Genomic DNA, 18,344 nt, shown 5'->3' on the forward strand with positions numbered 1-18,344 from the left:
TCTCCTATCGTTTTCAGTTTTTCTGATAAGCCCTTAACATATGGTATTGTTTTTATCTTTAAGTCACTGCTTGTATGTGTTTCTGAATTGCTTGTGGTGTTTTGTTATTTTCTTTCGTCAATCTTATGGAATTCCTTATTTATAAATAACAATGGATAGTCATAACTTTCTGGATTTTTTCTTTCTGCAATGTATTTTTATTAGAGCAGGTGCTTCGGGCATATAACAGACTTGAATGCCATATAAACATATTCCACAGAAAAGTAGTTTCAGAACCTTGGTGATTAATGTTGTTATAGAATATCAAAGTACGATCCATAAACGAAAGATGAATATTCATTATTGATATTTAATAGAGCAACTATATTTTACTCTTTTTTAGTTACCATTTCCGTGTTATATTGTAAGACTAGAAGATTTTATTTTTGTTCTGTTTTATACGTTAGTCTGTTGTTATTGATCGTGAATGAAACTCGTCTTTTTTGGGTCAATTTCTCAATTTAGTTCGGTTTAAAACAAAAAAAAAACCAATCTCAGGAAGTAAATTGAATAAATTAGCAAATTTAAACCGTCGTTTTCGAAGAACTTCACTTTTTAAGTAAACTCAATATTTTAATTAATCAATAGCTGATTTTCTATCATCCCTCTTAAATGTTTCGGGAAGGATTATGTGGAATAGTGTTAGCATCAGTATATGATGTTATTTGACTAATTAAAATATACCAGATGTAGAAGTTTGTTGTAAATAGGTATATTTAAAAGGATGTTAGCAAACAGCAGAATTGCAAGGTGGAGAACATCAAGGACTGGGTGAGAAATAGAAGAGTATAATTGAACTATCATATAAGTTAAATGACACAAAGAGTAAAAAAGACGTTTCGACAACTTGCCATTTTCAATAAGCACTTTTAACTTTACGTAATACACAATTATATTTTAGATCAAATAAAATTATGATGATTTATTTATGATTTACAAAAAGAGTCATAAAAGAAAAAAGGTGAATTTAATTATTAATCTCAAAATATGCTTTTTATAAAAAAATCAATAATTTATAAGTACTAAACATTTTAAAATTATTTGATAATCCCCTTAAATTCATAGAGCCTCTATGTTTCCATTTAGGATAAAAATGAATAAATTTCGAACAACGAATTCAATTCATTTACCGCAAAACAAATTTGTATGAATAGAGCATTTGTCAAAAAATAAAAAAGAAATTTTCGATTAATTATATTTCTAACAAATACGAATAAATTTATTAAAAATATTAGTGTATAAAAAAGATAAATAGCAAAATACTAATATAATTAATATTTTTCATATACATTAAACTATAAATAAAGTTGATTAAAAAATTATATTTTTAATTTTAATTTAATTTAATTTTAATTTTCACATCAATCTCAAAATGGGATTTTATATATAATAAAATATTTTAGAAATATTAAATGTAATATTTGGAACAACTCATTGGAACATTCATCCGGATTAATTTCGATATTGAGAGCGAACCAATGCAATCCAATAGATGTTCGGGATTTTGCACTTAAAAACAGAAGCACTTTGACCTACACCATAACGTGCCATTTCTTAGTATATTTAGAGACCTCCATGTGGTATAGAGTAATTGATGGCCTGCAGCCATCTCTTCTTTTGGTCGCATCAACTGGCACCAGCAACCGACGCATCTCTCCAAATTTATAGACAATATTGTTCAATGGTCGCTTTAATCGGAAACGTGGTACTCGTGAAGTTCCTATGAAGTTTCAACCTTGATGGGTGCGCTGGGCAAACACGGGATGGCGTGGATCATTATCTTGCATCTTTTTCTCGATTCAAGAAATTACTTTTCTTTTGATGTTTGAAGGAGCAATTTCGATCAGCGGTTATTAGTTATGAACTGAGCTGGATTACAAACATTTTGATATTATTCGGGCCATATGGTTTATAACATTACCAAAATGACGAATGTGAGCATTAGTTAAATATATATATTTAGAGCGGTGGCCTTTCGGCCTATTCCACTGCGACCTTTTCAGATCTATTGTGGTCCTCTAGTCCTAGATAACCTTATCTAGCCTGACCCTTTTTATAAAGTTTAGTAGCTTCAAGACTGTACCTTCCATGTAGCTATTTGCCGATGGATTTTCTTCTCCTAATACAAAAAACTGCACATTTGCCAGACTGTCACACTGACATAAAATGTACTCTGCTGTTTCTTCTTCAAGGTGACACAGGTCATCATCTGATAATCCCATCAGCTTCAAGTGCCTATTCGGCTTACAGTGCCCTGTTAGAAGACCTACTATGGCTTTGACTGTTTTCCTGTCTTTGCTTATTAGGTCTGCCGTAAATTTTAGCATATGTATTGTAATGAACTGTCTTTGTCCTGGTGAATTCCTCAACCATTCCAGAGATTTGTGAACTACCCACTTCCTTGCAGCCGTTCTTGTTATTGACTTTACAACGCCACAGAAGGGTTCCGGTCCAATGAATGGCATTGATGAGCATTGTTTGGCTATTTCATCTTCTTTTCATTGCCCTTATGATCCTCGTGCCTCGGTGCCCATTCTACCGTAACCTTGCTACGGTCTCCTAGTTTATTTAGGGCACACGCGCAATCCCATACTAGCTTAGAATTGACCTCTACAGAATTGAATGCCTTAAACGCTGCCTGACTATCTGTAAAGATGGCAACTGAACAGAACGTTCTTTCCTGCCTTTCTATTTCTTCGACGTAGTGATGGATGACCGTTATTTCCACCTGGAAAACCGTCATATCCTTAGATAGACTTACCGGGAAATGTATCCCTTGATTTGTCCTTACTATGCCGGCTCCCACACCCTCCGATGTTTTTGAGCCATCCGCGTACCAGGTAGCAGCAGCTTGTATGGGTACACCTTTATTCCAATCTTCCCTGCCCTATGTGAGCATAGTAATATATTGTTATTTCTTTAGAAAATCTTTGCCCGTGTGTCTTCGCAGTGTTCTTTAAATGTAAAAGTACGATCCAATTTTACCCTCAAGTATTTTGAGTCGGTACAGTTCTGTATCAGGTCTCCTCGCCATGTTGTTTAGTTTTTTTCTGGCTTAATGGTTATTTAGATGCTACGCGCAGTCTTGGATTTTCTTTGGGTAATATTCTTAGCAAATTTTTCCTGTCGTACTCTGCTAGTTTTTTCAGCGCATCCGACAATTTAGTTTCCACGTCTTTAAAATCTCTCCCCTGTGTAGCTACCGCCATATCGTTAACATAATTAAAATGGCTCGTTATAAAGTAATATGTCAAATAGTTAGTGTTAACATTATAGAAAAGAGCTGAAAGCACGCTTCCTTTGATCAATCCAATTTACTGATTTCTTCAGCGGTCCTTTCTAGATATATAACATAAAACCGTTGATTCTAAAGGATCCACCATGGCAGCACATCAATTTAAAACCCTTGGTTATTTCATAAACTTTTACTATAAATTTTTGATGGTCAATAGTCAATGGTCAATATACGCGAAAGTTAAGTTAGTGTAAGCTGCGCCCTTTCTTTTCCTTTTCTTCAAGCCATGCTAGATGTACTGTACACGATTCAGGATTTAGGTGCAGCAAGACTTTCGTTATCAATCCAGCCTGCTCTGGTAATAGCTTCTCATCTATGATAGTCGATATTCTGTTGAGTATTATCCGTTCGAGAATTTTAAAAGTGTGACAAAGCAGTGAAACTGGTCGGAAATTTTTGGCTTCGGTAGGTGCTTTTTTGCGCCCTAACCTAAGTATTTTTAAAACTCCCACGCACGAATTTATTATTACTAAGAGCCAGTTTATTGTTTCTCTTCCAAAATTTTTGATCTGTTCTGTTCTAATATTATTCAAGCCTGCTGCTTTGCCAACTTTAATTACAGAAATGGCTGATAGAAGTTCTTTATAGGTAAAAGGATAGTATATGTATTATTTTCATTGCCTATACCACGTTGTAACATTGGCTTATTTCGGCGTTTTTTCGGTTCAGAAGAAGGTAGTGTGTAATCTGATCCTTTGCTGTCTTTTGTTTGTTATTGGTTTGTAGGATCGTCGCTAATGTTTTTTTTATCATTCCAAACACGGTAAATATTTAATGACAAGTTAATTCTTCCAGCAGAGTACTCTATCTTTCGGTTCGGGGATGAGGTACGGAGAACAGGTCATTATCATAGACTTGTTGGTATTGCAACAATAGCTCATTTGAATTATTATAAAGACCTGCGATATATTCCGCGCGGTAATCTTTTGGAATATGTGTTCTTGATGTTTTTTTACAAGCTCTGCAATGTTTTAATAGTTTTCTGGTGTTAGCGTTATAGTTCTTTTTTATCCAATTTTTGATAAAGTCTTTCCAATTTGCCATTTTAAAATTGAACCTTCTTTTAAAAGAAACTTTTTTAGGATTCACTGCAGCTGTTATTATACAATTAATGGATCTCTGTCATGTTAAGGGATAGGGGCCACGACAGTTTTATTTGTTAATTCCGCTATTCTTATGTTTTACTAAAATGTAAATTAGAGCTGGAAGATCAGATAATAGAACAAGTGATGGAGTTTAAATTCTAGACATCACATTATATAGCTACGGAAAGCTCGAATCTAAAGTGGAAGATCAAGTGAATAGAGCAAAACAGAGAAGCAGACTGTCTAAATAAAACAATATGGAGAAATAAAAATATCGGGAAAGAAACGAAGAAACAAGACCTGACACAGATAGGACAAAAAGGATGTTAGAAACAGCAGAGATAAAAACATTTAGAAAAATTGATGGTAAGACATTATGGGACAGAGCTAGAAGTAAAGATATACGACGTAGATTCAAGGTGGAGAACATCAAGAACTGGGTAAGAAATAGAAGAGTAGAATGGAACGATCATATAAGCCGAATTACAACAAATAAAGTAGTAAAGACGGTTCCCTAATAGGAAGACGATCAGTAGAAAGACCACGAAAACGATGGAACGACCACTTACTGGAGGCACAATGAAAAATAGACAGAGTCATGTCTATATAAAAAGAAGAAGAACCTATTCTTATATGACAAATATATTATTGGGATTGAACCTTCTTTTCCACCGCTTAGTGATAAAAGATCATGATAACATTGGGTCCTGGATTAGCTGAAGTTATTTTCTTCGGCTCACCTTGCCATGTCTTCTTCATTCTGATCCGTTTTTTGTAGCCACACGTAGTACTATCGGTACCGTTTTAGCCTATATAATAATTAGAATATAATAATTTGGTTTCGAAAATTAGTCTACGATTTTATTATCAGATGTCGCTACATTGCGTCTATACGAAGCCATGTTATAGTTGCTTCCTAAGACAGAGAAGAATTATTTCACATTCAGAGCGCTTGCGAAAGCCGTTCTGATGATGCCTATTGGGCTGAAATACGTATAAACGGATGCGCAAGCTCCCTATACGTGAAATAAAATCTTAACTGTCTTTTCCTTGTTATTTCGATATACTCTGTACGAGTACTAGAAACCAATTCGCTAAGAATTTTGCTTAGTTGAAGAGATATGTTGTGGAATGCAATTTTTAGATTCCCCATGTCTCTCTTAACACCTTTATCAACGTCTGTTTTTGATTAATTCTTGAATTTGGTTTCGAAAATTAGTCTACGATTTTATTATCAGATGTCGCTACATTGCGTCTATACGAAGCCATGTTATAGTTGCTTCCTAAGACAGAGAAGAATTATTTCACGTTCAGAGCGCTTGCGAAAGCCGTTCTGATGATGCCTATTGGGCTGAAATACGTATAAACGGATGCGCAAGCTCCCTATACGTGAAATAAAATCTTAACTGTCTTTTCCTCCTTAGAATATAATTATTTCATTGCTTTTCCAAATTTTTGTTAATTTTGCCATAGAACTTTTTGCAATGCTGACTAGCGCTTTGTTTCATTATTATAACTCCCTGGTTAGTTATTAAATAGCCCAAATACACAAATTTGTCTACAACAGCGATATTGGTATCGTTATAGATATTGTTATTTATTATACTTAGATGATTTTCATCTATCATCAACTAGCCTATATTTGTCACCTGCTGAACCTAGGCCTCCCGTAAAAGATGATTTTGATTGTTTCTTACGAAAAGATTCTTATTTTGTATCTGTTTGATTTAACACCCTTCATTAAGCTTATTTTTACAATCCTTTGTAGCAGGTAAATCAATTATACTTCAGAGATAGCGAGGATGGTTGTATTAACTGCATATCTTAAATTGAGGATCTTCCCGCCGACAGTGACACTACCGTTCTAGCCTGCAATAGCTTTCCGCATTATTTATTCACCATATATGTTGAATGAAGTTAGGCTTAGTATACAGCCTTGTTTCACGCCCTTGGCGACACTAAATCTTTCAGTTAGTTCCCCATTTACTCTCACTCTGGCAGAAATTATATTGTATATGCTTTTAATTACCTGTATTAGATGATGCAGGGCTCCCATTTCAGACAAAACCGGGTATTTTGTCCAATATTTAGACCATTTACCTGTCTCTCACACTTTATGACAAATTTAATGTATTACATCCACTCCCATGTCATCTAAGGCCTAGATCATTTGTATGATCATTTGTAGGCCATAACATGTATGTTATCTAGACCTAGACCAGCTGCTTGATGACTTCTTTGTTTATAGGTTTTGTATTACAAATTTTAAAGTTTAATATTTTAAAATAGCGTTGACAGTATTTTTAAAATTTGTTACTAGACATGATTTTATTTAAACTAAAGTATTACATACGATTTCATCGAATAAATATATGTAGGATATAATTATTTTATTAATACCACCACAATATTAGCCATAATTTTTGTTTGACTTTAATGTATCATACATTCGGAAATAGAACCAGAATTCAGGAAGTGTTTAAATAAGTTTGTTGATAAGATTATGTTTTTATTTTAAACAACACATCTGGGAAAAATTTCAAGGTTTTTATTATATTCCGTTCTTCTTTTTCAGATTGGTTAAAAGAGGTCTTCGAGCTGAGGCCTTGTGGCCAGAATGGTGCGTTCAGAATCCCGGCATGTGCCTTTGACAAACCTTATTCGCCTTAGACACAACTAGATTTTTCCTCTTCAGTGATATTAGTTTAGTGAAATCAAAAACAATTAAAAATTACCACACATTCGCCTTGTGGTCTAAAAGTGCATTCTTATGACTGAACTGTTTTGGAGATTGATCTCATTTTTTAAACTTTAAAATAAATAGTGTTTTAGTTGTTAAGATTAAATCATGGATCTATGTACATACGAAATAAAATGTTATTTATAATCACTGTTTTGTTTTATTACTTCAGACATGACAATCGTTGGATAAAATTTATATTGATAAAAGAGTGAAATACTGACGTATAACTGAAATAATTTAATAGTAAGTAAATTTATTATTAGTAGTGAAGTGTTATTAAAATAAATTACAATTAAAAAATATAACAAGTGAAATTTGAAAGAGTTAAAAATGCCAAAAAATGGAAAAATATTACAAACATTATTATGGATGGTCGCAAAGGAATTTATTTTTATATCTAATAAAAGGGAATATTGCAGTTTCTCAACTTTTTGTAAAATATTAAATAAGATATTAAATGGAAATTATTTCTTCGTCGTTACCGGCAACTTTATCTAAATGCAGGAGGTACGAATCAAATAAGAAGGAAACATCACCAACTGCAAGAATTAAGCGATATTGGTCTTAACAGGTTGACTGCGTGACTGGTCCCCTGGAACCGGTGCTCGTTATTATTAAAGTGTGAAAACTACAAACTTTTAAAAATTGCGAAAGGCATATCTTCGTTAATATTCGTTTGTTTTAAATGCTAAAAACAGCATTATACTTGTCTTAAGATTCTAAACATTTTTAAAAGAAAAAAATGTACCGGGCTTTGGGGGCCGGTAACGCACAGAGATTAGAATTTGTTACTCGGGTACGAGACCGGTCCTATGGACCGGCGCATATTTATATATGCATGCTTGAGCAGCCAATCGACGTTTGGTATCGTTTGAATTTCAATAGCAGGTGTGTTTACGTTCTTGCTTTACTAGTCTAAAAATGTCATCTTGCGTTAAAAAGATTTTCTCAAACAGCTGATACAAACAAAACAAAAACTGTAGAGTGTACCGAACCGAGTACTTCAGTTGAAAAAAAAAAAATATAACCAAGATAAGTATTGTAAATGCGCTCCAAAATACAACTGATTCGAGAGTCATAGTGACAGTGAAAATGAACGGGACGATCCTTTTGATTCGGACAAAAGCAATGTTCTTTCTTTAGATGAGTCGTACAGTGATGTAATTGCAAGTAAATTATTCAATATGATAATGAGACAGAAATTGAAAGCGAAAAAATGTCAGAATATGAAAATGATGATGAAAACGAGTGGCATGATACAGCTGAGAGTGACAATGAAGCTGGTGAGTTGCAACAATATCAAGATATGCCTATATTACATTTTAACGTTAAAGAAATAAAAAATCCTATAGACGCTTACAAGTTATTTGTAACCGATAATCATTTACCGAATATTGTTACTAAAATAAATAGATTTGCTGGGGAAATATTGTTAAATATACATCAATCAAAATCACGTATAAGTTCCTGGGTGACTGCAATATAGCCAAAATGGTCCCGCAATAAATTTATATTGGTCGAAAGATCCCATGTTCAGTAATAAGTTTATTACGAATACCATGAGACGAGACAGATTCCTTTTACTGAAGCGTTGCATTCATTTTTGTAATAATGAGCAGTGTAATGAAGATGATCGGCTCTATAAGTTAGGTAATGTTTTACAGTATTAAACAAAAATTTGCAAGCTAAATTAACTCAAGTACTGATTTGGGCAGTCGATGAAAGGATAGTACCTTATCAAGCAAGACTGCAAATAAAGCAATATCTGCCAAATAAAACACAACCATATGGAATTAAATTATGTAAGTTATGTATAGTGGATGGATATACTAACAACATAATCGTTTATCGTGGTAAAAATACTAACTTTGCTGCTAATGCAAATACTTCTCAGAGTGAGCAGATAGTGATCTTTATAAACATGTTGAATTCGAAAATGGCTACTATCGTTACTTGTATTCTGATAATTATTACTCGAGTTTACCTTCAGCCAAATCATTATTCAAAAGACAAATAACTTATTGTGAAAACCTGAGGTCCAACAGAAGAGATATTCAAAATGGTACCTAAAAAATTAAAAAGGGAGAAATTTGGGGTACTCAGAACAACTCCTTACGTATTATAAAATGGATGGGCAAACGGCCAGTTCTGATGATAAGTACTCATCCAACCCATATAACTACTTTAGAACTAGTGTTACCCAAAATCGGTCTTGGTCTTGCAGTCTTGGTCTTGTTCTTGCGTTTTTGCAAGACCAAGACCAAGACCAAGACCAAGACCGCCTAATTTTAGCAAGACCAAGACCAAGACTGACCGTGCAAGATTTTAGCAAGAACAAGACTAAGCCTGCGAGACTCTTGCGTCTTGCAGTTAGGACTGAGTGTGGTTTTAGCGACTATAGTAGTTCGGCTATATGCTTAAAGACTCTATGAGATGCAAAAAAATATGTAATAAAATTTGAAAAACTTATGCGAATTACAAACAATACCATAAACATACATACCGAATTAAAATATTCATTAAAAAAACACATTTGACACGTGCTCAGAGGTCATAATTACAATGTAAAAATAAAATATTTTGTACATTTTCCAGCAGACTTCTTTGCTCTGAAATTAATTGTCCATATTTTGAAAATAGCCGCTCTCTAATCATAAAAATAATCTTCTTGCATTTCGACGCCGACAATAATATCGTATCGATATTTTTTAAAATATGTCACCCTAGCTACACTTAACAACCACTTAATAATTCAATTTTTTTTTCATTATAATTTAGTCAGGAGTAATCTAAATAAACAAATCTTATCGGCCTAAGGCTATAAATTGTTTCTGTTGAGTGTGCGATGAGATCATTCGGTTAAAGAAAATTTGCTGAAACAGTCAAAAGTAACGAGACAAATTAATAACAGATAATGTCGCCTACCATGTAAACAAAATACCGAAGTAACGATATATAATTAGATACTTAGGGTATTGGATAGTAACGAACTTAAATTATAGCAGTATAATAGTTACTTTTTCGACATCACTTTACTTCATTCCCAATTGAGCTTTCCTTTGAGTCTAATTATGTAATAATTGTTTTTCATCTAATCCTTGTTGTTCCCGGAGTGACAAGTTTACAATCTGACATGAGGGACAAAGATTCAAATAGTTTTAGTCAGAGTAATGAGCGTTGGAGTTATAGATCTAAAAGCCCTAAAAGGAAATTTGAAGAGTTTTTCGAAATAATTTATGCATCCCAAATTGCTTTGTGTAAATTGTGCTTACATAGGAAAGTTGAAATGAAAATGAACACCAGAAACACGTCAGGTTTAAGGAAGCATCTAATATCTTTTCACAAAAAATAATTTTTTGTGAAAAGCTTTTTAATAACCGCTAGAAAAAGTGGAGATATACTTATTACTTTATTACCAATTACATAATTATCTACCTACTACTTTAGTTTGGTAAATTAATTTATTTATTAAGTAGGTATCTCCTTAATTTAAAACAACTTCTTTTGATTATCATTGCTTTTTTACCTATTGTTTATTTTTTCTTTATTCTTTATTTTTTATTTAACTATAAGTTAGTTTTTTATATAAAAGTAGAAATAAGATTGGTAAAAACATTTATTTTGCTTTACTAAGTGGATTATAGTTTTTTATCTGATCACCTAAAAAATCTGTGCCCTTGATACATGTATGTGGATTTTTTGCCCATAATGTCCATCAATCCCTTTCTAGGCAGATAAAGTACAGGCATGCTGCTGTCATTAATTTGTTTTTTTTTGTGTTTTTACCACGTTTTAGCACATGTAAGCATAGTAAATGCAAACGTTTATTAAGAAACAGATTGATTTCCGTGGGGTATGGTAGATAGATGAGTTAGTTAGAGCATAGGCACAGATCGCTTAGATCGTGGCTTCAAACCCCACCCGATGTCAGTTGTTTAGACATTTATTAATTTGGTTGGTCTTTATTATTCTTCTTCTTCTTCATGTGCCGAGCTCGATTGTCGAGCGTTGGCTATCAAATTGGCTATAGTAATATTGTTGACGGCAGCTTGGAAAAGAGATGCAGAGGATCTGTTAAACCAATCTCTCAAGTTTATAAGCCATGACGTTCTTCCTCGACCTTTATTATGGCTTTATTATGGCTATATTAATTCAAGCTTAAAATGTACTTACTCTGTTACGTTGTTCTAAGATCTAAAGTAACGTTTAATAAATAGCAATAGGCTAATGGGTAACTGCAAGACTTGCAAGACTCTTGCTGCAAGACCAAGACCAAGACCAAGACCGGAAGTGCAATACCAAGACCAAGACCAAGACCAGGTGCATTGCCGCAAGACCAAGACCAAGACTGTCTAAGTCTCGTCTTGTTCTTGCATTTGGGCAACACTATTTAGAACTAACAGAAAAGCTAAACTGGCAACGTAACCTTGTATTAAAACCAAAGGCAATTACTGATTAAAATCAAGCAAAAAAAAGGAGTAGACTTCAATGATCAGATCAGTTCTTATCTTTTCGCTTTAAGAAAACTTTTAAAATGGTACCGTAAACTAGCCTTTGCATTTCTGTTTAAAACAGCTATTGTAAATGCCTGGATTGTTTATAACAAGATTAGTTGTTTCATAAAGTTATCTATAATGGAATTTAGAGATCAAAGACACCACTACTCCCAAAAGAGTTGTACATACTTTTGTTAAACCGTCAGGACCTGGAAAGAAAAGGAGAAGACAATGCCAAGGATGTTATCATAAATTTAGAGAAACACATTAAAGCAAACAGCAAGTATTATGGTGACAAAAGTAACAAGTTATTGCAATGAATGTCCTGGACAACCAAGGATGTGTTTATCTTGCTTTAATAACATTCATAAAAAATGGTTCATTTTACAGAATCTTTATAATTTTTTGTTTAATAACTAAGAACATATTAAGTTTACACATTTTTTTATTTTCAAATATCGTTTATACTAATAAAATATTAAGAAGTCTTCTGTCATTTGATTTTTTAATCTAACTCTGTAAAAAATAGTAGGCTGTCTTGACACTTAAACATTCTTAACAGGAAACCTGATCAAAAAATGGATGACAATGGTAAGTTTTTAAATGTTTTTGCTTTTAATAATTGATCTTAAAACTCATATAATTTATATTATAGAACTATAAAAATATAAAAACTAATTACGTCATTACCGGTCCCTGAAGGTCGGTAACACATCATGTTCCGGTAACACATCATGTTTGCGCCAAGGTTCAGAAGCAAAGCGAGGCAAGCGGGCGAATCGCATTCAGTTCAGCGTTGAATGATTTAGCGGACAATGGTTCAAAGACCAGAAAACAAAAAGAATACGAATGGAGTGTTCAATTCTAAACGAAGCTGTAACGAAGACTAGAATATGCAGGTGTGTCAGATCGACCTAGGGATAATCAGTACAGCAAGAGATAACTCTTGAAAATCTCAGTCAGATAAGAGAAGAAAAGAAACAAGCTAGGTGCTATTCCATATATTAGCGGAAAGGTTTCGTTTTGTACTTACAAAACAGCATGAATTTTTTTGAATTGAAAAAGGAGGCCAAAAAGTGACCTCTCATATTGAGTGAAAAGAGATAATAATGTAAAATGTGACGTTTACGTGAAGTAATACATAACAATGGTAATTGGGAAATAGAACGGAAAAAGGGGGCCACCAACTCACAAAGCAAATTATCAAAATGGAGGGAAAACAGGGAAAATAAGAAAAACCTTACTTCTACTTATTGTGCACAATGAGTGCCTGATAAATTCCACTGAGCATATGAAACACTAGGTAACCTTGAAAAGGTAGCATCAAAGAAGTACTTGGGAATGATCAGGAAAAACCTACGCTTAACGGTTGGTCTTTTAAGTGGTCATTGTCAACTAAGCAAACACCTCCACATACTGGGGCTAGTAGACACACTTCTATGCAGTAAGTGTAAATGAGAAGACGAAACTGTAGTGCATGCCCTATGCCTGGAGTTATCGTTAATACGAGAGTACGCGTTCGCGACGAGTAATGGTCCACGCCTGCCCGTCTAAGGGAGATGTCCCCTGGTGACTTGTCTACCTTCCTAAAAATGGCAGGATGGACAATAATCTAAGGACAATAGCTACCTGTTAGGATGCACAATGGGTCAATTATGGCATAAGTGCTGTGGAACTTTAATCGCCCTCCCTACTCTAAAGATACAGATAGGCTGGAAGGCTAAGTGTCGAAACAGAAACAATTGTGTTCATCATACTGTACAACCTTATACTCTTCTCTGGTATATCCTTCAGGGTTATATCCAGATCTTCGTAAAATCTCTCAAACAAGCCATAAGGTCTATCCGCAGCTGGAGCGTAAATTTGTATTATAATAGGATTTCTCTTATGAGACCTTAAGTAGTAATCATTATTATTTAATAGAAATGTGGTCTGGGATATTTCTGTAATTACCTAATGCCGGTTTACCATCTCACTGATAAATTTTTATAAACATTTATTCAATTTACGAGTATATACAAATAAATCACAACGTAGTAAAATACGACAGAAATACGTAAATATAGTAGACATCTTTTAAAAACCATATCTTCAAATTATTTATTTTATGTAAAATAGAATCAAGGTAATGATTCTTATATAATAAATAAAAATATGTAAGTGCTCTTTTACATGTTTTAAATGATGAAATCCAGATATACATACCATTTCCGGAAACTCTGTGGAGTTATATATAATTTTGCCCAAGTAGCTTGTAAATTATTAACTGTCTCTTACACAAATCAGCCAAACTTTCATGAATCAGGAAAGCCAAATATTTAATGTAACATTTATGCAAATAGTTATAGAACTTACCATAATATTCTGATATGACAGGACAGTATAATATATGTTTAATTAATATTCAACTAAATAATTTAAACTAGTTACTGCAGAATGTAAACGGACTTTAACATAAATCAGACCATCCAATAAGAAACTGATATAGTAAACTTGAAAGATTATTAAATTTCGAAATAATATTAAAAAATATCCTAGTTATTCGCTCCGTGCGTGACCATGGTAACGGTACTTTGAAACGATGCCAGCGTGCGTAGCGGCGAAATGTGACAAAATTGGACCTACCTTTTTACGCATAAATTTTATCAAAAATGTGTGCAAATACATATTGCGTAATTAATTGTGCTAATAATAGCAAAAATAGTAAGTGTAGTTTTTATAGGTTCCCAAAGATTACATATAAATTAGAGAAAAGAAAAAGATGGATCCGTGCTATTAGTATGAAAAAGTAAATATCACATAACTTCATTTTTATGCAAATAAAATAGGAAAAATTTAAATAATTTACCTTAAATGATATTTTATAAGACTTCAAGCTAACTGCAGAGTGCCTGATGACTTCAGCTTTTATATCATAACTTTTACTATTACTGTTTTTAAATATATGCTCTTTCACGTGAAAAACTTGATTTGCCAGTACTAGATTTTTCCCTTCCTTTTCCGTTTATGGTTGAAACGATATATTATGATGAATTTTGAGAAACCCAGTTTTTAATACTACATTTATTTTGTACATAAACTGAAAAAATATAATTAAAAAGTTAATTATTAATAATTGTCAATTTCGCATGTATTTAACAATGTCAAACATATGTCGTATGTTTAACCTGAAAATTGGTAGGTCCAAAACTGTCAGATGAAGGCGGTAGGTGTCGCGTCAGTCACGCACGGAGCGAATACAGTAATCTATATTTAATTCGTTGGCGTATCGAGTTGAAAAAAGTGCCAGTGAGAGAGCATTGGCGTTGCCAGTCTGAAAATCGCGCCCTAACACTCTCCCTCCCCCCCACAATGATATTTTCAAAATTTTTTTAAATAATTTTTTAACTTCAAAATATATTTATTAGAACAGTTAATTTTTAGAACGAGTTACGTTTTTCTTTATATGTTGTAAACAAAGGTATTGTTTAATTTATTTCTAATAAGTACTGCTGAAACGACTTCAGTTCCACTCATACGTCACATATTTAATCAAGTCGTGAAAGGGTTGAAAAAGCAAGATCTAACAATAATTGTCATAAGTGACTTCAATGCCAAAGTTGGGGCTAGCAAAACATCATCTGCAGTTAGACCATTTGGACTAGGAAACCGGAACGATCGGGGAGATATATTGGGGATTTTTGCGGAAGCAAATCAATAAGTAATAATGGTAATGCTGGTTTAAGCTACACCCAAGGAAATAGTACACCTGGAAATCTCCACAGGATTCTGTGGGAAGGATTGTAAGAAATCAGATTGTTTACAAGCTAGTAAATAAGAGGTATAGGAACAGCTGTACATCTGTCGAAACATACCCGGGGACAGACATAAATTCTGATCATGTACCAGTTGTAGGTAATTTCAACCTCAGAATAAAAAAGGTTACAAGTAAGTCGATGAAGAAGTATGATATTAAAAAACTGAAAGATCCCAATGTTCGACTGAAGGTAAGTGAAAACCTCAATACAAAGGTGCTAAAATGCAGAAATGCAGAAACTATAGAGGAAAGTCTGACCATCATACAAGAAACGGTAAGAGAAATAAAAGAACAACACGTGAAGAAAAATACAGAGAAAGGGAAATCGTGGATGACCGATGAAATACTTGAACTTATGCGTCAGATAAAAAAAACCAAAGAAAATCTCAAAGAATATGAGAGAAGCCAAAGAGAAACAAAAAACAGAACACTGTCAAGAAATAGAGGAGTATCAGGGTCGATATGATAACTTTAATGTCCATCGAAAGGTAAAGGAAATAGCTGAAAAGTTCCGAAAACGTAACAGCAGAAAAATATCAGATGATGAAGGCATCTTGCTATAACCAAAGAAGATAAAAAGAAAGGATGGGAGGAATACTTGGAGAAATTTTTTCACAACATTAGAACAACACAAGAACCCACCATTGAAGAAAATTCAGGTCCCGAAATCCTACCAGAAGAAATAACGGCAGTCGTCAGAGAAATGAAGGATGAAAAGGCACCAGGACTTGATGAAATTCCTGCAGAACTGCTGAAGCTATTAGATGCAGAAATAAAAATAATTCTTCTTCTTCTTCAGGTACCACCTCCGCTACGGAGGTTGGCAATCATCATAGCTGTACAACCACAGGGGAACTATAATCAATGAGTCCTGGGACAATACCTAAGAGATTAAATGTCGCTCGGAAAGGCAAAAAGTGTATTCTTGACTATGAGCTCTGTTTTCAAGACCATGACCTCATCCTAGAAACAAAAATAAGGCTCCTTAAATGTTACGTGTACTCAGTACTTCTGTACAGAGTAGAAACGTGGACATCGAAGGCGGAAACTCTATTAAAACTTCAGGCTTTTGAGCTATGGTAATACAAAAGAATCCTGAAGATACTATGGACAGACAAAGTCACCAATAAAGAAGTACTGCGGAGGATAAACACAACCGCGGATTTGGTCAACATCATGAATCGCTGTAAGCTCCAATACTTGGGACATATAATAAGAAATCAGGGCAGATTTGAGCTACTCCAATGCATTTTGCAAGGTAAAATTGAAGAAAAAAGGGCACCAGGACGAAGAAGAATATCCTGGCTTGCTAACCTGAGAGCATGGTATAGAAAGACCTCAACACAGCTATTCCATATAGCAACCAACAAAGTCATCATAGCCAGAATGATCGCCAACGTTCGGAACGGACATGCACCCTAAGAAGAAGATTTTTTACTGTTTTTTAAATTACAAATGTTTACTCTTCGAGTAAGAGAAAAGATAATACTGTTTCAGCATCTATTTTGAACAAAACTGATGATAACGATTGTATATGAATAACGAGATAGTCTTTGTAAACCACTTGCAGAATTTTGGATTATCAGCTAATCAATGAAAAAAAAAAATATGGTTTTGATTTTACTCTCTTACTGTCATGTCAATATATTCATTAAAAGCATTGATTACACACTACAACCTTGTTTTAGTTCCGATTTTGTTTTATTTGATTGTATTTTAATCATTTTTTAAAATCTGTAACTGCAATTAATATTCAGTTTACCCACTGATAAAAGTAGATAATTTTCCTAAAATGTAAATAGGTACTGTTAAATAATTAAAAACTGTACAAGAAAGCTACACAATGACCTTAGGAAACAATTTGATATAATATCTAGTATAAAGCCTCTCTGAAATGGCATTATGTTTTAAAAATGAAATATTTTAGATTTTGCACGCTACGCTCATACAACTGTTATTGTATGTTCTTTATAAAAGGTTGAAATTCATTATAGAAAAATTGCAATAACTGTTAAATAATCTTGGTTTACACTGATTATATTACATTGTTATGTGGCCCAAACTAAATAGAAGAACTGATGTAATAAGTAGAAGACCGTTGGTTGAAATATTGAAAAAAATGCTTAATATTACATAAAATGTATTTATTAGCTAACGTTAAAATGTTTACTTTAATATTTAAAATAATTATTCAGTGCATTACTGATGATAAAAATGAAGATATTAACTAAACATACTGTGTTTTCAAAGAATTATAATATTGAAAAAAGTTTATAATGAAAATATATACAACATTATAATGTTCTTTTAAAAACGATAGTATTGAAAATACATATACAGTAAAAAAAAGAGGTTTAATCTTTGTATGTAGGTATATTTAAAAACGCTTAAAAGGGCTACATCAAAAAACACAAACGTTTTCGGAATAATAATTCCATCATCAGGTTAAAAAGCAGGTTAACATGCCTGAGCCACCAAAATATTAGGGTACACTTTACAAAAAAATGAAGTTAGCAAAAAATGTACATGTTGTTGTTTAAAAGTAAGTGATGTTTAATACTTTATTAGAATTAACTTCAGGCAACACATAACCATGCCTCACGTGAGTTCCAGAGTCCGGAGAGTAAACCTCTTCAAACGGACATCAGCTGGTAACTCGACAGTCGACCATATACAGTCGACAAACGCGTCAAGTATAGTGTAATTGAATAGTGAGGCACACGCATTACACACACTCACACGTTGGAAAGGGTACACTAGAGCACAATAGAGATCATGCCCACGTTAAAAGTTCTCCTTTCACATTCATGCAATGTTTATAGAAACAAAGCTTGGCACTAAATTCCTGCAAATCGTGGTTATTTCCATAAAAAAATGTTTGTGTTTTCTT

At 33.3% G+C, this 18,344-nt stretch overlaps 1 protein-coding gene across 15 annotated transcripts in view; it reads left to right on the forward strand.

Annotated features, from left to right (window-relative positions):
- fdl (beta acetylhexosaminidase fused lobes) overlaps positions 1–7,309 on the forward strand; it is a 300,470-nt gene extending 293,161 nt beyond the window's left edge. For all 15 annotated transcript variants that reach the window (XM_072520542.1, XM_072520546.1, XM_072520545.1 and 12 more), the window contains one exon: positions 6,995–7,309. In XM_072520542.1, the coding sequence (XP_072376643.1) occupies positions 6,995–7,070 (76 nt within the window). In that variant the 3' untranslated portion in view covers positions 7,071–7,309. The remainder of the gene's footprint in view (positions 1–6,994) is intronic.
- The last annotated feature ends 11,035 nt before the right edge of the window (positions 7,310–18,344 follow it).

The sequence above is a fragment of the Diabrotica undecimpunctata genome, chromosome 1, assembly GCF_040954645.1.
Source record: "Diabrotica undecimpunctata isolate CICGRU chromosome 1, icDiaUnde3, whole genome shotgun sequence".
Classification (NCBI taxonomy): Eukaryota; Metazoa; Arthropoda; class Insecta; order Coleoptera; family Chrysomelidae; genus Diabrotica; species Diabrotica undecimpunctata.